General features: G+C 46.2%; 1 protein-coding gene across 1 annotated transcript; it reads left to right on the top strand.

The window, feature by feature from the left end:
• The first annotated feature begins 10,381 nt into the window (after positions 1-10,381).
• Positions 10,382-20,528, top strand: LOC8023449. Its single transcript, XM_002401261.5, has 3 exons — positions 10,382-10,652; positions 18,162-18,273; positions 19,715-20,528. The coding sequence occupies exons 1-3, from the start codon at positions 10,550-10,552 to the stop codon at positions 19,815-19,817; spliced, it is 318 nt and encodes a 105-aa protein (XP_002401305.2). The 5' UTR covers positions 10,382-10,549; the 3' UTR covers positions 19,818-20,528.
• The last annotated feature ends 1,158 nt before the right edge of the window (positions 20,529-21,686 follow it).

The following is a 21,686-nucleotide window of genomic DNA, read 5'->3' as shown; positions in this document are numbered from 1 at the left end:
ACCTTGATGTGTTTCCGTAGATTAGAGTGTGCTGTTCTTGTCGATGACAATGTGTGTTTTATGGCAAGCAAAGTGTGCACTGAAACACCAGGTTTACGTTCTCCTTAATGACCTGAAGTTTGAACATCTCATTAAGAGATGGAAATGGAGACGACGGACACTCGATGACCGAAAACTCGATCACTCACAGAAAAAGTGGTGGTTACGTGTTATCAATCGTTCATCGGTTCTCACTTTCGTACCGATATTCGTGGAGGCCAGGGGAGGGGAGGGCATAGAGAGCGAGAAAAACGGTGGCCATCGGTCTCACAAAACAATAGAGGATCACTCCACCTTTACGCGTTCTCTCTCTCTCTCTCTGTCAGCACTCCTTATAGATGCCCCCCCCCCCCCCCCCTTTATGTTGACAGTCGACTGTAAAGTGAGGAGTAGACTCGACCACCATGCCCAGACAAGTAAACCAATATAAGTACCGTCCGTCCGAAGACGATGCTCTTAACATCGCGCCGGGCGCTTTTTAGCCGTGCCTCAAGAGCGTGCTAGTAGGAAGTAGCGCACATCAACGACAACGAGAATTCGACCCCCTCGTGCGAGGCACATCGACTGTTAGGCGAGTTGTGAGCCCGCGAATCGAGGGGATACGGAGCTGCGTTTGATGTCTGTGCAGGTGGCAGGAGACGTCGAAGATACGGCATCCCGATTATCACAGAACGTGATGACAAGTCCCTCGTCTGCCGGAATGGCTTGCTGCAGAACGCCGTGTCCTGCTTCGTGGTGAGCGGTCTTACTTTAATCAGTCCTCGAACATAGGTGTATCCATCCTGATGCAAGCGCCTCGGCGTCTTCAAGCACCACGTTGCGCACCAAGTTTTCGCGAGCAAAACCAGCCACAGAGAATTCCCCTTTGCAACACGACCACTCGGCACCAGCAAGCAAGCCGCGCCCGCGACCACTACGAGCAATGGAGCCAGGGAACGGAACTGCATGAACGAGGAGTAGCCGCCAAGGGCTTGTCTGAAGGTCGGGCGATGGATTGAGCCACGGGAGTAACGGGAGGAGGGGCAGAAGGGTGGGAAGGGAGGCAACAGAAGGAACAAGCGGGCGAGGAGGATAAGTTTGTCTCCGAGAGATGTTCTTCGGTGGGACTGCTTGCTGCGCTTCAAGTCTAACGACAGACGAAAACTCGTCCGTTGTCAATCGTTTGTCGCCGCTTGTCGGCGATTGTCGCGGGTGTTTGTCGTTGCAGTAGGACAGCATCAGTGACACAGAAATTTGTGGGGTCGTCGGATAAAAATCGGTGTTTGTTGCTCTAGTGGGACGAGGCTATTATAAATCACCAGCTCGCCCAACTCTTCACCCTCGTCTCCACGAGAGGATTGCTTGTGGAAGCTAAGGGGCTGATGTAATGCTCACTACTAATCATGCTTTCTCCATCATAAAATAGTGTGTTAAAAAGTACGTTACTTTCCTTTGAAAGTACATTCTATTTTCAGTACAAGGAGTTCCAGAGAAAAAGAATTGTGTTTTTTGTCTGGGTAAATAAAGTATGCAGCGCGGAATACTCAAACTCTGTGAAAATATTACGCTAGCGGTTGGGGTACAATGCGTAAGTTTGAGGGCATGGCGTTGCCTGAATTAAACAATGATTGAGACAACGAACAGTATCTATGAGCCGACGTCCACCTAAGTTTAATTTCGTCAAAACAAATATTGAAACTGTGGTCGCCACTAGCAACTCTGCCATTGAAACAAACTTGTCAGCAAGAAAGAAAATAATATTCTCATTCTTGGTGGTTAGTGCTTTTCGCCGATATAAACCCCACGAGCGTTCAAAATTTAATTTCTTGTTTTGACGACATTTGACGACACAAAACTAGACGCAAAAGCTAAAAAAAAACTGAGGAAAAACGAAATTTCTTTATGAGCCGACGTCTACCTAAGGACGTCGGCTCACACAGAAATTTCGTTTTTCCTCAGTTTTTTTTTTAGCTTTTGCGTCTAGTTGTGTCTGCTAGCTTCACATTCTCAAGGAGCTCGAGCATCCGTGCAGCATAGTTTATATATCCGGGCCAAAAAACAACGTTCTTTTTCCTCAGGAACTCCCTCTACGCTACTTCAAGTACACTGCGCCCGGTCTTACTACTTTACTTGAAGTACATAACCTCCCGTTTACTTCGTACTTCACTTCAAGTACTTTCTTCCTACGCCGATCGGTGGGCGGAAGCATCGTGTATGTGGACAGCTGCCTGATCCCACGACCCCTCAGAGAAGTCACATGAAACCAGAGACGAAGCATCCGCGTCAAATTACTGGAAGCAACCACGCGAGCTAAGCATGCCCAAGGGTCACACCTTTAAGTCTTACGCCACACAGCTCGCGCAATCCAACTGGAGCCCAGCCAGATGCTTGTACACCTGTCATGTGTCTTCCGGAGTCGCGTATTGCCTCAACCATCGGCACAATTGCGGATGCCATCGGCGTGTACCCAACCCTGTCGCAGACTATGACGACATAGGATATATAGATCATATACGCTCGACGTGCCGAGCGCGATCTTTAAAAGTCAAAACGTATTGTGTCGGTGTGGGCGGATAGGTGTTGGAGACAGACGCTGGTTTTGCCGAGTGTGAGAGACTCGTGTCGCGGGTTGTCTCCATCCATATTCTTGGCTAGGGTGCATCCGGTATGCGGAGAGAAGCTGAAGGAGAGGAAGACATCAGAGCGTGCGCTGACGTCAGAGCGCGGTGCTCCGATTGGAAGGATAGGGGTATAGAGGGAAAGGCTAGCTACATTTGTATCTACTTACCGACTCCCTCCAATCGGAGCGAAGAGGAGCGTTGTCTGTCCTCTTCGGTTAAGGTCTGGTGTTGAGCCTTCGGCCCTCCTACGTCATGCCCTGGCAGCCGACGGCTGGAGGTCTAGGTCATTAAGAAAACAAAGGCCAATCGTCACACTCTAACAAGCAAATAACTTAGTGCAATTATTAGTAACATATCTTCGACGAAGGCTATTGGAGCTGGAAAGCGATGCGTTGTTTGGCGACCAGAATTGAAACGTATGGGTGGGACCATACAAGTGCGCAACATATTTCTCTGATCATAATTTTTGTGTGTGTGTGTGGGGGGGGGGGGGGGAGTGTGTTGACTCCGCATTCGCATCCGCATTCGAAGGGCAACACCGCTTGATTTTTGTTTTTGAAACAAAAAAACAAAAAAACAATCCAGTCCTCTTCAGTATCACCTAGGAAGACCAGACGTCAAATATTACGAGGTACTTCTGTCTAAATGTTTCTTAAACAGTCTGGCAAACTTTGCAACTCGCCAAGTTCCCGAAATCCGTTTACTCGAGCGGGCGAACCGAGGCGCAACCAACGGCACAGTGAGGGCTACGGCGTGGGCGTAGCCAACATTGAGCTAAACATTAACCCCCTTGCCCCATTTTGCTTATTCTTACTTCCCGGTGCAACGGCAACGGGTGACGTCAGCAACGTTTCCGCCGCGGTCCCGCCGTTGCCGCCGTCTCCCGCGTCCCAACCGCTGTCGTCGTCTCACCGTTTGTGATGATTCTTTCGTTCTCACTACGGACACTACATACGCAGACATATGCCGCAGTTGTGCAGACATCGTCCAATGTCGTAAACACCAAAACGTGATGAAGAGTGCCGTGCAGACGACACTTGCGACTGGCACACGTCCGCCCCAATGCTACCCGTCGTTCCGTAGAGGATCACGTTACATCTCGAATCACGTGACAGCCATGTTTTTGGCGGCCCGAGGGAAATGTTTTTCTGTTTCGATATGTGTTCGTGTTTAAAATCAGATTTAAAAATATATATCCCATTTTTCGCGAATCAAATGACGTAGTGTCTTTTACCAGGGCTTTTAATGAGGAATCATTCATTATCCCCAAATCTCCTGAATTGAGCGAAATTGCCCTCTAAATAAAGGCCTGCTCTCACCCGCGAAGATTGGCGCAAAGTCTGCAATTGAAGAGTCATAAAGCAAATGTTTACTCGGAAATTGATTTTTCATCTGCGCATCGTTCTGGAACCATCGAACGTCACTCTTATTCACAACAGTGAGCAACCACTCTTATTCACAACAGTGAGCTCCCAAATATAAATACTTCTCACGCGTATTCTTCCACATTCGAAACTCGCAGTATCGTTGAGCGTCATGCCAATTTATCCCTTACAGTATCACGATCAGGCTGTATGTCAGAGAGAGCCTCGTTCCTAAAAGACATCGCAGACAGTTTAAAGTTGCTGCTTATAACCAAAGCTACCTCACATCTCGCACACCAGACAGATCAATTTCCGCGAGAAACTAAAAGCGAACAAAAGGCTAACCACAGAAACAAAATCGAAGCAGAAGCCACAGCTGCTGCCAGCTGCAGAGCCTGAAAAACTCGTGTTCTGGAGAATCGTTACCATGCAAATCATCACGCAGCTCCTTTAGCATCGAGGTAACTCAACCAGACAACTATACCTCGGTCACCGCTACGCTGACAGTGCGGTGGAAGCTAGTCCTCGTTAGACCAGTTGTACGCCTGACTTTTGCCAAGTGATCAAGCTCCCGCCTGTATACCCACGCGTGGGAGAGCGAGATCAGGTGGTAAAATGGAGGCGGCTGACTGGACCGGCAAGCGCGTAGCTCCCACCGCACTGTCAGCTTAAGGGTCAACGGATACTCATAGGTGCCGGGACAGCATAAGTGAGAATTCGGTCGAACGAGATACGGATACGGAGAAAAATCGTCCAGTCAGAAATTATTGAGTCGTAACGATATTTCTGACGGCAGTAATAACGATAATCAGCAAAAAGAACAAAGCCGCAGCTCCAGACACAACGCGTCTTTCTTGACTGCTGAGTGACGAATATTCCCCAGTTGGAGGTTGCCCGCGTCGGGTAGCCTTTAAAGACGATTGCCTCTTCAAGGTGGGGTTTCGTTCTGGGTTGAGAAACATCCGGACTGATGGAACTTGCACAAACGGTGTTCGTTTTTTGCACTTTCCTTGGGTGGACCGCCCAAGCGGCCGTGTACCACGAGCCTGCGCAAGTGCACCAAGGTTTGTACCGGTTCATCACGTAACTATCGTACTTTCCGGACTATAGTCCCCTGTCTATACATGTTTAAAAGTTGAAATGTTACCCGGAGCGGACAATCTACAGGTGCAAACCATACAAGGATTTGATTTTTTCCAAATCGTTCACGATGACAAGGCGTGAAAATATTTACGAATAACTTAAGGTTGGTTTATGTATGATACAAGCTTCTCTGTGAACTAATACAGAAGGCATTTGTCTAAGTGTCTTATGTGTGATAATTGTTACGTTCATAATATACACTGAGTGCAGACGCGGCACAGGGTGTCTAAGAAAAACATTTTGACCCGGAATTCGCCCCTGCAGACACCGGGTGCGGACCGGAAAATGCGGTGCATGCGACAGTGCACCCTGGAGTAAACTTAAAACATTCTTTGAATCATAAATGTACTCACGATTCGAATTCCGCCTAAGCACGCACTCGTTAACGTCCGTCATGCTTTGGCTGCGCGTGCAGTGTCGGAGCTCACGACAAGCCAAAGCACCGTCGAAGATAAGAAAATCACTGGAAGTGGGACAGCTGAAATATCTCCCTGCCGTTTTCCTCCTGTCAGCGGCTCAAGTTTCGTTCGAATCCCTGTACACGTGATTGGGTACGCTCGTTCATACGTTGCTCCACTGCTGAAAACACTACTGGGTCTTTTCGACGGAAATACCGTTCGTGGGCTCCAGCTAATTTATTGCATTTTGTATGCCATTTTCGTCCATTTTCGTCATATTTTCTTCTTTATTTTTTACCTGTCGTAACAAGAAAAAAAAGCCGCAAGTATAGAGATTAGGCGAGGGAGGATGGGGAACCAGGAGCACGCCGTTTCCACCGCGCACCCTCACAGATACGAAGCAGAAACCTTGAGGGACATATACGCTTCATTTGAGATTCCGTTAAAATTAGCTGGCACGAATTCCCGCGGCCATTTTGTGACCTCAGAAACTCAGAAAAAAAATCATTCGTATACCCGAGTTTTACGTAAATCAACTACCACTCAATCGTGTAGATATACGCCCGTTCGTTTGTCTTCATTTGGCCTCGACCGTTACCGTGTTTCCTCTAATTCAGCAAAACAAAAACGTAGCCGACAATCGGCACTATACAGTCTCTTTCCTCGTCTTTCAGAACTGTCTTCAACAACTGGGTAAAATAGAGTCGTTATCCAAAGGTTATTACCTCTCTTTTACGGGGAGGAGAATTCAACGGCCTTACAGAGGGAACTTCTTCGAAACGTTGGCGACCCAGCGCTCGCCGTGGGATACCCCCAGAGTCGAGCTCGCGAGGAGATTCGACGATTTTTATAAACTTCCAGTCACACTGATCAGACATTATCCAAAATCGACAAGATTCGCTGCGTGATCAGACATTATCCAAAATCGACGAGATTCGCTGCGTGATCAGACATAATCCAAAATCGACGAGATTCGCCGATGTCAAAAATTATCCGCGCGCGTTCCTCGAGCGTATATGAAGCAGGCTTGTTTTTATAAGTCTGCAGACAGTCTTTTCTATGATGCATTAGCAGTGTCACTCCGAAGGTGGCTCTGAAGTCCTTTCATTAAGAGGTTCAAAGGCACGAACAAACCGGACGAAAAAAGACACACGTACGACACGGACAGGCGCCGTGTCGTACGTGTGTCTTTTTTCGTCCTGTTTGTTCGCTCCTTGTAACCTTTTAATCGATGTGAGCTAACTAGCCCCAAGCAAGGTTTTATTACAAGTTTTTTTAGTTGCTCTTTAAACAGGTTGCGAAGTCGTTTGAACGGACAAGCGCACTGCAGATTTTTCGCAGACGGGCCATAATTACGAAGAGCCCCGAAACCGAGGCTAGAGAAGGACAACCCAAACAGGAAGTCTCGAACACAGCTTAAATTTATTCGGCGAGTGGGTGCTTAAATAATATCTTAACAGAAAAGACCAAACACAGCACACGAGCTAAAAGTAGAGTACAGGAGACGTCTTTCCAGACAGAAATAAGCGAAGAAGCCGCTTGCTTGCGCTCTTACTTTGTGTTTAGATACGCCCTATTTCTTTTTTTTTTTTTTAACTAAGCGGAAGGATCATTACTTGCACATGAGTCAACAACGGCTTTCACTAAACAAAATGCGTTGTTTCGCTGTTTTTGGAGGATGAGAAGTCTTTTTTCCCAAGTGAGCCAAGCTAAGGCTTAAATATATTGTGCGTCGCTTGATTCCTGAGACATCTTTATGTTGTCGAGATGTGCGCATCGTTTCATTCGGTGCACCAAAAAATAAAAAAAAATAAAAAAAACAGAAAACTTGAAAGTAGTTTGAATGCGCGGGATTGCCGTGTTTGGGTAATAAATTAAGTCACCGAGACCTGGTAGATTGCAAAAAGTCTCTCCCAGCGTGACCTCACGTCGTTTCCTGTCAACATGTGCTCGGAAGCGACCCACTCACGCGTCTCGCAACTCTACGGCACGCTCACCGACAAATACGGCCTCGTTAAGGTGCGCCTTCCCACCCACTAAACAAATAGCGAGTGCCCACTATAAATAAACTTTACGCCGAGGGTGTCGGCACTCCATTGCTCTGATTTTCTTTGCAGTTTCTTGGCGTGTAGGGCTGGAGTGGGTGCAACTATAGCGAATTACAGGATTCGAAAATGCGACTTCCTGAGCTGTATGTAGATGCGGCGTCGCGGCAAGGCAAACTTTTGACCAGAGCAATAATGTAAAGTCTAACTACTTTCAATATATGCGAGTCAAAAGGCGTCCAACTCTACGTAAAATAGGAGTAGCACAAGACTACCAAATCGCAACCTGTCTTTCGATTTAAAACGCGGTCCATTTCTCGTTTTGGGGAAGTGTGTGTGTGTGTGGGGGGGGGGGGGGGAGGGGGGGGGGAGGGGAGGTGTGCCGCGAGCCGCACTTTAACATGCGAAGAGCCGCAGTTTGCTCACCCCTGGTCTAGAGGGTTTATGACACCGCAGTGCCATCACAATGTCTAGGATAACAAAAAAAAGAAGCAGCGATTTTTAAAAAAATGAACGATGTTCGTCTCATTTATGTTAAACAAATTCTTTTTTTTTTTCGGTCTAAACAAACAAGGGTTAACCCGGTCGCTCAATGTCGCATCTCTGAAAGAAATAATTCCGTCTCGCGAGCAAATAGCAAAGATAAGCAATTTCCTGCCAGTTCCGCTAATGGGGCTTTGTCACATGTGCTCTACCACGGCCGGACTGGAAGCGCCCGCTCTCTTTCTCTTCTTACGGCCTTTGCAATTGGGGCTATCGCCATCTCCCGCCGCAATTCGCAGGGGGCGCTGTCACCTCACCCCTGGGCTACCGTTTACCGTTTGCACAAAGCGCGTCTGACAGTGTATTTCAACGCTGTCGCAACTTGCGGCCGAGATTTTTATAGCCTTTGACACCTGATCCTCATGTTTAGAGCCTCAGCCACTATCTAATGCGCTTCTGATGAGCCCAAAACGGTGAATATTTGACGCACATCTCCGGGATATTCGGGAGTAAAAAGTAGTAAGTAGAGGCAGCGAATGCAATTACGGAAAAACTATACTCGTCTTTACCTCCAGGACTTCTGCTGCTACTCAAGAACAGGATGATACGGACCCCTTCTACGTGAAGGAACTTTAAATGATGAATAATTCGTACACTCTCGTGAAATGTAAGCAGGCCCAATCTATCTATTGCCGTGGTCTGCATCGTCATTTCGTAAGCCGCACATGAAGTCGGTGAGCTGCTCTAGGCGAGGGTGGAGTACTCTGCACAATTTTCGCACAGTGCATATTACAGCCTAAAGTGCTTCCTCGAGGGCTTGTGCACATATCCAGCTGATTTTTCGTTTCTGTCCGGGACCGTCCTTGCATGGTTAATCAGAAGTATTGTGATGAACCGTTGCCAAAAGAACAACCTACGAAGTCAAACACCAGCGCAAAGCAGCTGGAAGGGACTCTCCGAGTGGGGTGAAGTGGGGTGAGGAGGTTGCGCCCCTGGAGGCAACATACGGAGAAAAAATGCCATTGACTCCCAGGCGATTGCAAAGGCCGTAAGAAGAGAAAGAGAGCGCGCGCTTCCAGTCCGTTTGTGGCTATACATTGACAGATTATAGAACAAGTTCAACTCTCTAATGCCTTATTCTATACTGGCAGTTGAACTGAAATGACAGACCGGCTACTTACGCGGTTGCTCAAAGATTCAGTGTAGTTTCACGCGCATTTGATGACAAAAACGAGCGGATCCGCTTTGCAGTTGCGATTCGAACACCAGTGTGAATGCATCCATAAGGGGATTAGTTCCTTCCGTCAGTCTCTGGAGTCATCCCGCCGTGCTTTAACGCGAAATCTGCAACGCCGACTCACGTATTCTAAGCAGAAGCCGGCCTGGTCGAAGATTTGGCGCATCGGTCCTCAAATTAGCACTTAACTCCCAATAACATTTTAAGTACCTGGACAGACCTATCTGACAAAATGTATTCTTCCCGCAAAATATTTTTGCCACAATATTTACGTGAAGGAACATATATTGAGGTCGAAGCGATTCCGTAACTACTTTCTATTACGATACGTCGATCTCTGAATAGAGTATATCTTTGGAAGTACTCCTGACTCAACATGCTTAAAAGTAGCAATATTGTTTTGTGAAAATCCTCTTTGTGACTATTCCAACACTTACAAATTATATTGGAAGTTAAGTATGGGTGTAGGTCTTTAAAAGCGATGCGGGTCTTTAGGAGAGGCATTAACTTTTACAAGTGGCGTTCTTTCAAGAGCAATATGGAACCTCAAGGACGCAGGGCAGCGTCGACGACCATTGCGTAAATTCATACCGTAACTATAAGACACAAGAAGCTACCAAACCCGGCGTTCTTGCTAGGTGACACCTGACTTCCAAGTTCCACTCTACCACTGCATCTCTTGACCCTAGGTCTTGAGGGTGGTGTTGCGTCAACGCGCCGCTCACCCAAGTTGCTCTGTCCGGCGTCCAATCGTTTAATTCCGGCACTCGAGCCAAAAACTTCACCAGTCCGACCAGACGCCAGCCACACGTGGGCAGGCGTCAGAAAGCGCCGCGGGAACCGACAACGTCACACGACGTCACGGTCAGACGCCATGGCTGTCTCTGATCGGTGCGTGCGTGTGATCGCCTTGAGAGGAATGCAAACACTCCTACGCCCTCGCCCGATATTCCCCTTCTCTCTTGCTCCGACTCGAGAAAAACATAACCAAAACCAAAAAGGCAAAAACATACAACATAGGGGGAAGGGGAATCCCCAAGACCCGCGGTAGCGCCGACAATCCGGTTTGGTCGTCGCGACCCACAGCGTCCTTTGCGTTTAGGTGTCACGTCGGAGGGTGGCGTGGCTTATAAACGTTTCGAACGTCAGCGCCCGTTCTCAAAAAGGGTTTTAAAGAAAGCGACATCGCCTCGGAGTAGTCTCGTCTGAGCGGTTGCTGCGTCCTGTACCTCGCTTCACCATGAACTCCAAGGAGCTAGTCGGAGCCGTGCTCGTGTTGTTGTGCATTGGGGCTGCGCTAACGTCGGCCGCCGTCTTCGTGCAGAGCGTGGACGTTAAGAACAGTAAGTGACTTTCGCGCGCTTCTAAGCTGCTTTGTTTTTGCTCTACTTATGTGGAGCTGTATCGCCGAACCGTGGGAAATTTCCTATCTTGTTGGGAAAACCTTGCTCAAGGGCCAGAGATAAACTTATTTTGAACGCATGTAAAATATGAAAAATATTTTTGAGATGTGTACCTTGTTTCACGTGCGTTCACATTTAGATACTCTTCGTCCGTTAGAGATTTGCTCACGATCAATATTTTTACGATTAGGAAGCACAGGTCTGGGGAATTGCTTCACTTCAGTTTAGTACCTTAAAAAGCATATTCAGATGTTTTACATAAGGGTGAGGTTACAAACAGAACTGAACTAGAAATGTTTAAAAAAAATGTTAATGATTGCATTTTCCATGAAGTTAGATGGGCAGACGGTGGTAGCAATGTGGATGGAAGTTAGTTTGGATGCTTAGGCGTGGCTGAAAGACAGGCTTCACTGTCCGGAGGCTTACGTATGGGTGCGGGTGCTTAGGTTCGTCCGTATTAACTTATATTACGTCTAACGCGTTTTTATTATTAATATTGCAAAGTCATCTTTTGAGGTATCCTTTGTTCCTAGGGAAACCTCTTTAATTTTTAATTTAGAATAGTGGATTGACTCTCTACTTCGTCGCTGACAGACATAGTAAAAGAGTAGCGAATAAAAGACGGGACACAGGAGAAGAAAAACACAGAACGAGCGCGAACTTGCAGTTAAAAGGTACGTCAAACCTATCTTCATAAATGAAGACGACACAACGTCCATACAAAAGACCGAAAGGGCGCATGAAGTGCATTAAAACCAAACCGCAATAAGGAAACAGTCTGTACTCTAAGCAACCGAAAACCGCAAAAAGGCCTAAGCTCTATGAATAACATCGTACTCTTTTCCCATTGAATGAACTGATGCGACGTTAATGCACGAGTCTTGGTCACACTCGTGTATCAGAACCGCCTCTATCGTTTCCCTTTGCAACCTCACCTTTCTACGCCCCGCCACGCGCACACCGTTCAATCAAGGTGAACATCCACAAGCTTTGCAGTGCAGTGCATTGCCAGATGTGAACCAAAGTCATTGGTAAGTGAGGCAGCATATGCTCTCAGCTCTCATTCTGTCGTTAAGACAGCATCCGCTTCGCCCTATATACACCCATTTCAAAGGAATGCTATAAACTACTCCAGTGGCGCAGGATATGGCCCCTTGCAAGTTGTCTAACATGTGAGCAATGGTCAGCGGATTAAAGATCAGGTTGCCGCTGTGTGGTAAGGGGCATGCCAGCCAGTTTGTGCCCTGTGCCACTGAATTAAGATCCCCTTGAGTTGTGGTAGGGCGTATATAGAAAAGACAGAACGGTGTGCAATGGCGGGGCGTAGAAGCGGAAGGTTGGAAAGGGAAATGCTAGAGACGGCTCAGATACAACTGTGCCCGAGGCTCGTGTATCAGCGTGGCATCTGTTCATTTAATGAAAAAAGAGTAGGATTTCATCGGTAGATTTCGGGGATTTTGTGGTTTCTGGATGCGTAGAGCGCAGGCTATGCTCTTATTGAGGTATGGTGTTATTACAGCTTATGCACCCTTTCCATTACTCACGCTGTTTATTGTGTAGTGCACATATGCATGGATCAGGACAACATTGTTTCCATCACCGCCTTTAATCATTAAAGTAACTTGGTTTTTTTTCGTATGGACGCTGTGTCGTCTTTATTCACCAAGATAGGTGTGATGTGCCACATGTGTGTGCGCGAGATATGTTTGCTCGGTAGAATTCTTTTAAAAAAAACTTTTAGTACCAAGTTAGCGCTCGTCCTCTGTTTTGCTTCTTCTGTCTCGTCTTTTACGCGCTACTTTTTTGTATGTCTTGTTCTTTTGTTTACTTTAATGAAATGTACGCAACCATAGAACATTGAAATTGGGTCACAACAGGGTCCAGGGTTTTATTTTCCTGCCTTCTCCTAGCTGAGAAAAAAATGTTCGCGGAAGACAAAATTGTGCATCCTCAATTCTTATCATTCTGGTTCGAAACAAAACAGGTGCCGCTCAACATATGACACAATAATTAAAAGTACGCTGTGGAAAGCCCTACCGGTTTTCGTTTTCTTTTTTGCTTTAAGTTACGTTCCTATAAATGTAGTAACGCTAGTGTTATTAAATATTTGTATTTTGGCCCTATATTCAAGTAGCATGACTTTGTATCTTGATGCAAGTACGTTTCTGCAGCAATGGTAATAAGGTACTAATTATACACCAAAAGTATATTCAAGTGTGCAAAGGCACCACTGTCTCCTGCACCGTGAAAGCCATGAACGATGCCCCACAATACAATTTAGGTCACTATGACCAGGCCTGTATCCAGACGACCCTAACTGAACTCCTAAATTGAAGAGCGCAAATTTGGAAGAGGGTGGAAAGTGATTTGATTATGTCAAAGATTAAAAACTATTCAATTTACAGTCAAGACTACCAGGTAGGCTAAGTAATAAACCAATAGAAAAAGTTACACAAACGGCGACTGATCACGTGTAGACAGAGGGATTTCGTAGGGCACCGTACACTGCACAAATATGCCTATGACGCCTCCGTCCTTCCATTGCTTGAAAACAGCTGATCGCTATGTTCTCTTCCAAATACCCAGTGGATCTTGAACAGCAATTACCTAAGCAGCTGAATCAAGCAATTAGTCAATCTTGAGATCAAATTATGTAAACTGAACTTTAAGAGGAAGTAAAGGCTCAGCCCCTTATATCAACGGCTAAGCTCATGAGTAAATAAGTTTTCTTGACACTCCCTGAGCACTGCAAGACAGCATAGTCAGAAAATTTCGTTACAGCCATCGTACAAGCTTGCCTATGATAGGACTATCCTAACTGAGTAATCGGCGGCCGACTCAAGAGGATGACCAGATGATTCGTCAGGCGAACCATGAGGTTCTACCTGTATTGATAGGCGAGATATCCATAGAAAAAATCATAAATAAAAAAAATACTTCAAGGCAGTTACCTGCGTCCTTCACAAACCGGCGCACAACTTTAACGAAAAGAAAAGAAGCCAGCTGTCAAAAGCAGGTACCCGACATAAGAGGTCGTCGATATCAACATTCGTCAAGGACAGGCGCGAAGGCCTCGGTCCCTAAAGTGCTCGGTCAAAATCATCAAAGCAAGTAGCCACGAGCAGACCAAGTCGTGGTTGTTTGCGACCCACTTAGGTCCATCGTTACTCAGCTCGGCCTTGTTGTCAGGGACAATGTTCGCTTCACGGCTTTCTTAGGACCAGACAGCAGGAGAGGCCAGCTTCCACCTAACTTGAGGTCACTTCGACGAGGAACAATGGACTAACTTTGTCTTGACCCTAGACGTGCTACTTAGCTCTGTACGAGCCATTCACACAAAAGGAATGTTGAGAAAGATGAGGCTACCATGCCACCGGCAAGTTGTTTGAAGGCGGGTCGACAGCTTATCACTTCCGAGCGTTCGATTGCTTCTTATTTCATTGTTTACCATATAATTCAGATCGTCAATCTACTAACCCGTGTCCACCGCCCACACCCCAACCACTCCTTGCGTGTCATTTTCCAATATAAACAAAAGGCAGCTTTCACGTTCATATTATCTATGATCGCCGACAGCTTTGGAAACGCAAGGTGTGGTTTATGCTCGCGTTTCTTGGTCTGTGATTGGTTCTTAGACGTTCCTATCGGTTAATGTCGCAGTCTCATTGGCTAAGACGCGATAATAATATGCTCGGGACTCGCCACCACGTCCCTTCCCTAAGCTCTCGGTGATTATAGACGTAATAGACATTTATTTGAAACAACGAGGTGAACCGGCGTCTAATGCCGGTTCGCTACATTAAATAGATATGAAAAAGGTGATACGTTTTTCAAGAGGTTTGGCAAAAACAATATATGGCAAGCTTCAGAAAAAAAAAGAAACAAAAACGAATATATGCTTCAATAGCAAGTAAATTTAAGCACGCAGCTGTGAATAAGCTTTGTCTGTGAAGGTTAAGAGTGTGGTCTACTCTGCTCGTATCTATGACAACTTTTAATTGGCAGTATTTCTATTGTTTCACTGGCCCCAACTGCCAACAAACGAAGAGCCACGACCTACGAAAGACTTTCTTTAGGTCTTGTTATATCGTTTGGCATAAAAAAATTGTTGACATTTCACCATTCATATTATCGAACGATGTCAACCAAAGTTAAGAGAGTTTCGCTTTGCTAGGTAAATATTCTTGCCCCGTAGCGCCGATGGGTGCAATCTGTTTCTCGTGTGGAGATTTCTTGGAAGCGAAGATATGGCTGCTGTGCTTGCCATGTGGCTGACATAAACAGCCCAATACGTCGCACTTCGATACGAACGACATGTTATCCTTGAATTCTATATTTGACGAACTACCTTGGTGCTTTTGTCGGTCTGTCGAGAGATCGGGCAGATACCTCTACTCAAGCCAGCTCCTTCAAGGTCCGAGGTAAAATACCGTCCCACCTTTGAGACCACGGATACGGATCGTGTTGTACGTCCAGAAATACTGAGTCAAACATTACAGAAGCATTATTCGACTGCTTAAAGGCGTAAGTTGGCTTGTAAAGACGATTAAATAGACCACGATACAGCAACGTAAAACAAGATTAAGGCAGAGGAGCCAGTGACAAACGCGCCCGTGCGTATCCCCACAATTGGCCCTCTCCTTCCCCCCCTATTCTTCTCTTCATACATAACAACGCTTAGTAGTAGTAGTAGTTAAGGCAGAGCTTGCATTAGCGCCGTAATTAAATTGTGTTGCACACTTGAACCTGATTTGTAGATTTTCTTTTTTTTTCTGCTAGAAGTTGTACGTTTGCACATATCAGGTGTTGACTGCATTCAAGACAAAAGTCTTCTTTGTTGTATGACAAAAATGTAGCATCCTACACTCTAAAAAAAGCCCGTGCGTCTGCATTCCCGCACAACACCTGGAAGAGCCAACCACCGCAACTTACGGAGGCAGCTGAGCGAATGACAATGCCAAAACATATGTTTAGGCCAAAAAACGCAGTCTGAGTTGGGACATTAAGCAATGCAAGCACGATGTTTTGCGTTGCTTAATGTCACAACTCAGACTGCGTTTTTTGGTCTAAACATATGTTTCGGCAGTGTCATTCGGTGAGCTGCCTCCGTAAGTTGCGGTGATTGGCTGTCCGAGTATTGTGCGTAAAAGTAGACGCACAAACTTTTTTTAGAGTGAGTATGTTCAAGGTACCCATACACCTTTGGCTGGTATATTTATCGCGAACAATTGATTCGGCGTCAAGTCTTCTCGCAATTATAGTGATAGAATTTTATTTATTCTCGAATTGATCTTTTTTTCTAATTAAGGTTTTCACTTCGTAGATTTTGTTTACATCTTGTAAGGAAATTCCGCAGTTTCACTATGTGTCAGATCTACGTATATCTGGTTATATTTGGGTTATTTTCTTATTTTCTTTATTTGTTTTAGTGTAACACTCCTTCTGAGATGTACCCTTCTGTATGCCCACAGGCTGTTTGAAATCACTTTAAAAGTCCATACATAACACCTGTAACAAAGTGGTCTGTTCACGCTACCAAGACACGCTCGCGTGCAGCTAAAGCTCCTATCAAACCATTTCCAAAGCAGTCCCAGGTAGATGCTCGCGACATACGCCAGCCCCTTCCAGCTTGTCAAAGCTCGGCCCACAGAAATGTCTTCGATGTTTTAAAAACACTTCGCTCTGGCGTAACAAGAAACCGGAGGCCACTCACTCCTTTCTCTTTCTTCTTTAAGTATATTTTAAAAGGTCGGTCGAGCTACGGAAATCCTTTCCGTTTACCTTCGCCCGTGGAGAGGGACACGCCGTTTGTGCAACCAAAGCTCGTTCGGTGTATGCGTGCCGCGTAAAACTCCTCGCTGGTCCCACTGTCGCAACAAAGAACCGACGCCAGTCACGATACATCCCGGGACATTGAGACGAGAAACCACGTCGCGAAGCCTTACCGGTTTCTGGAGTCATCTGCATAAGACTTGGCGACTTAGCGCAACCGTACGAGGCTGAAATGAATCTGGTGGCCTTCGGGTAACGAGCCGATGCTGCCGAGATTCTACCGACGACCTGCGACAGATATACGACGACGGGTTACACGATGGCCGAGGTCTTTGTCAGGTCTCTGCATGCGCGTGCAGACAGCTCAGAAATGTAACCTTGAGGAGGAGATCTCTGGTTGCCAAGAGTTCCTTACCTATACACCATCTCACTTGTTGCGTGTGTTTGAGCCGTGTGGTTGGCGTTAGAACGTGCAGCTCAGCCGAATCGTAAAGACTCTTTTCTTTGAGAACGCCTCAAGACGGTGCTCCAGTCTGACGTCCCAGCGAGCTCCAAGAGTGAACATCGCTGCTTGAAAAGTTGATGAAATATTTAACCGACAATTCTCAAGGTGAACGCCAAAAGAACCAAGAATTGCGAGATCTGTTCCAACGTTTTTTAATACTCTTGTAAATAAACTTGTCTCCTCCAAAATGTTATATTGTATAATCGAAGGCCCTCTCTAAATCTCCAACTTTGTTGTCCGTGCAGCATTTATGCTTTCTAACACTAGTGACATAAGCAAACTCGACGAGCATACAAAGACTGAGCGACCGGAATTCGCTTAGGACGCAAGCAGCGTTTCATGTTTGTAAACAGTATAAGGTGTATAAGCGTCCTGTACGGCAGTGGTCTAGCACATACCCTTGTTATCTTTGTGCGCAGCTCCTGGGATGCAGCAAGGATGATGTGTTACCTTATTGTGTACAACTGCACCGGCTGGAAATCTGGCGTTGGAGAATTCCAACGATTCCTCACGGAACCGATAATTCTCATGACGGGAACATATTGCGTTGTTTCTGTTCGTTCGTTTGACTTATATGGTATCTGGACCTTAGAGAGGAGTCACGGATCTAGGAACTTGATAACAATCAGTTAAGGCTACGTCATACTTCAACACCTTAAACGTCGAAGGGTGAGAAAGAAAAAAAAAAGATCACAGAAGGTACAAGGACAGATAGTTTTTTTTTCTAAGAAAGAGTGATAAATGAGTATACTTTTTGTGTCTGTAACTAGTGACAGGTTACTCGTGAGCTTTCTGCCTTTGGTAACATTTTTTTCGCAATTGCAGCCAAAGCTAGGGTGATATGCAACGAGTGCGTAGCGAAGACCGACCACCTACAGGCTTCGTAACCTGTCACCGACTCTAGACCTATCGTTTTCAAGGTTATGTCTAGACGAATAATTCAGACGACTACTAAAGACATTCCCCCTTTCTTGTGTGAGCGAAATAGCTCTGTCCTGATGAACGCATTGACGGCTTTCTCTTGAATTCTTGTCTGTGTTGCGGCCATGCTCGTTCAGTTCAGTTTTTTTCTTTTTTTTTTCGCATCAATAAACGGCGCAAATAATCGGGGCAATGATTCTTCGTATGCTCTTGTAATAGACTTCATAACCTTCCATCCTGTCTGCCTCCAGAGTACTGCATCTGGAAGAAGTACGTGATCCCCGACGGTGGTCACCTGAACCTGGCTAACCCGTGCATCAGCCTGACCTGTGACGCCAAGCTCAAGTACCTCCGTGGCGCTTCGTAAGCGAAAGCTTTCTTTTCTACTTATCTGGCTGATAATAAATGTTGCACGTGAAAGACTTTCAGTAACTTAATTTTGGTAGTTGCTTGAGTTGAGTGTGCAATCATGGATTTATCGGATTGCTCTTAAGAGATTTGACAGACATGGTTATAGTGTCACCGAGCAATATCACTGCCAGGAGCAAGTAGTTCTATCAGCTAGGATCACATACAATTAAAAATACGTCTTTTGAAACTGAAACTTTCTTTTTTTGGAACAGTTTGCACAAAACTGGTAATGAAAGCCTGTCTCGCCTTCTTGCCTCCGTGAAAGAAGCTTTGTTAGCAAATATAGAAAGCCTTACAGTTGCAATTCCGATAATAAAATTAAGTATCGTCGGAATTTTGTTACGTCAGGCGTCTTAACTAAGATTTCCTACGTGATTCTGTCTCGATAAATCTGACCAAACAAAATAAACTCAGAAAGCATCATGGCTACCACTCTTGTAATAGACTTTTTTTTTTCTCCAAAAATTATCGAAGAAACAACGAGTGCATTGCAAGACCGGTTTCACGCGCGGCACGCTGTGGCGTCTGCAACATCAACATCTAAAAACAAAAACATGTGACACTAAGCACGCCCATTCCTCAACGTCCTGTTTTGACATTTACTATTCATAATACCTCTACAGGTAACGCAAGCGCGCGCAGCATGTGTACCTGCTTTCCCATCTTACTTTTTGGTACTTCTTGGTGCTTGGGTATATTGAAAAAAGGCATATATTTTGCAAGCCAGAAGAACTATAAATTAGTACATTTGTTATTTGGACAAGTTAGTTATGTGTAACTCGGATTGCAAAATGAAAGAAAAACAGCTTCGCAAATGACTTTCGAGCATTTGGTCCAGTAATTAAACGAAGTGAAGGTTGTTTCGCATACCGTTTTTTTTAAGCTGCCACGAGTCTTTCATCTAGTACCACCAATGCAAACTATGACGAGAGCAATTCTTTTAAGCGCTTTTCTGGGAAAGATTGCAGCAGTCGAAAATTATGCAGTGTACACCCGCCGGCAATATGAAAGTGAACGACGGACGATTGACCGCTCCGTGCTATCAGCGCCATGACGCGGGTGCCACGGCAGCCGCGTCACGGCGCTGATAGCACGGAGCGGTCGACGGCCCGGCGTTCACCTTCATATAGCACACGACTGTACATCATGGTCGTGCTAGTTTAGATTTGTTTCCATGAAAACATCTACTGAACAATTGAGCCATAGACTCCGAGAAAAACAAAAGTGCAGACAAACCGTTTGGCATTTTTGTTGTATGACATCAACTACCGGATTTTCAGTCTGGGTTTGAATACAATTCATAAAGCAACATTTGCGGAGAGCTAACTTTTTCTACCCTATCCCCTAATACTCTCTTTAGGTATTCTAATCTCCCGTTGTTCGTTCTCCACAGTTGCGGTCGAATTGCGCACGAGGGCATTCCGAAGAACTGTACCCTCGGTAAGGGCAAGGGCATCTACCCCAAATGCTGCAAGACTCAGCTCACCTGCCACTGATACGTCAGGCAAGGCGTGCCGAGCCAACCCAGACACGTCATCACGCTCCAATCGTCGACTTCCACCTGCGCATCGTAGGACGCAGCGACTATGGTGCCCGAAGTGCGTCTCCACGACTGGTGTGTTTACCGCTTCCTCGAAGGTGGTCCCGCGGTTTCCGCCTGATGACGTCGTAAAAGAAGAATTGTCATGCTGTTCTCCTGTCGCGATCCTTGTGGTGGCCCAGCAGAGGAGGTAGGCGTGACAGACACCTGTCCTGTTGTAGTTCGCTCTGCAGTCAGACAGTTGACGGAAATCAAATCAGACACGAGTTGGGACGCCGCGACGACAGCAACTCTCGCGTCGGCTCACCTCTTCCGCCAGAACTTCTAAGACCAACCCCCAGATCGCGGAGAGCGATATGGCATGACACACCGACTTCTGCGACGTAATTTCTCGCCACTCCGGGAACACGTTCGATTCGTGGGCGGGATGTATACAGGACGGCAGACACACCAGTCGAGGATGCGTTTCGGGATCCGTGTATAGCCAAACTGCCATCACAGCCGAAAATGACAAGAACGCCAGCCAGACCGGCTGCGACGACACCTACAAGACGTGCCAAGCTCGAGCCTACTCCTGTGGCGTGGGACCATGACGCGTGAAAAGCGCCAACGGGCTCGATTTATTTATGACTCGCATATATAATAAAAACCAGCTATTTTTTTTCTTTGTGTGTGTAGTACCCTAAGGGAGTACGTGTGACTCATTACATCGACCTAGCCGTTACCGGCAGCCTAAGAAACACACGGCGCGGCCGGTCTCTGGCACCTTATTATGACTTTGCAACCAATAAAACTGCGGCATCAGGGGGTACGAATTCCGAAGAACAAATTGAAAAGCAAGAAGTGTGGGCATAGTAAGTCACGCCCTGCGTTTCTTAAGATGTCCGGTGTCTATGCGGAGCGCAAGTTCGTCTGCTTCTTTTGCAGGGGTTGTAATGACGTCAGAACGCCGAGCTTTGATTGGCTCTGATTGAAAGATAGTGGGTAAACTTCAAAGCAAGCTGCGTTAAGGTCTGCACAGATCTTTCAATCAGAGATAGTAACTTGTAGATGACTAACGTCATTACAACCCCTGCAAAAGGAGCAGATGAACTTGCACGCTGCATAGATGGCCAGCCAAAACAGAGTTTGGTTAAAGCTTTTGGTCGCCCGATTATTGTGATATCGGCTGTGGCGCGAATGTGCAGGAAGCAACCACGAAGGTGGGAAGCGTTTTATTGAATTCTTTAGTATGTTGAGTTAAAGTACTGCTTTCGTGTAAGTCCTTTTATATAATCTATAACTCCTCCTAAAAAAAATTAAAAAAATCATGTTGCGTTGCGCACTTTGGAATTGCAATTTGCTTCTAGGCCAACCTTCTCAAGCAAAGCGACAGCGGACGACTTAGCTGAAAAAGAATGATTCCATTCAAATGAGCAATGCCGCCCGTTGCGCAATCCACAGCGTTTCAGCTGTAGATACTGCAGAAATCCTCAGGGCACGGAAAGCATCCAAAATACGAACAAGAATTCGCAACAGGAAGACAGGGAGGGGGGGGGGGGGGGGGGGGGGGGGGGGGGGGGGTACGCGTACGCAGCGGCTTTGATTATCGCAATTCTGACCGCCGCTATCAACGATTTCAAGAGTAGCTGAGCAAGCCGAAGCTGTTACTACAGCTATATTTACTTAATGAATCTGTTTGCAGAACAACTATTAAAGAAATAAAGCCGCCAACAACGAACATCTAGCCATTCTTCTCCCCAAAAAAGTTAGCCGATCGCGTCCGAGATTTCAAGTACGCTTGAGATCCAATCCGTCATGCAGAATGGGTGGAGTCAAATAGATG

The sequence above is a fragment of the Ixodes scapularis genome, unplaced genomic scaffold, assembly GCF_016920785.2.
Source record: "Ixodes scapularis isolate PalLabHiFi unplaced genomic scaffold, ASM1692078v2 PGA_scaffold13__105_contigs__length_92229423, whole genome shotgun sequence".
Taxonomy (NCBI): domain Eukaryota; kingdom Metazoa; phylum Arthropoda; class Arachnida; order Ixodida; family Ixodidae; genus Ixodes; species Ixodes scapularis.
Note: the sequence above shows the minus strand (reverse complement) of the source record. Positions and strands in the feature narration are given on the sequence as shown.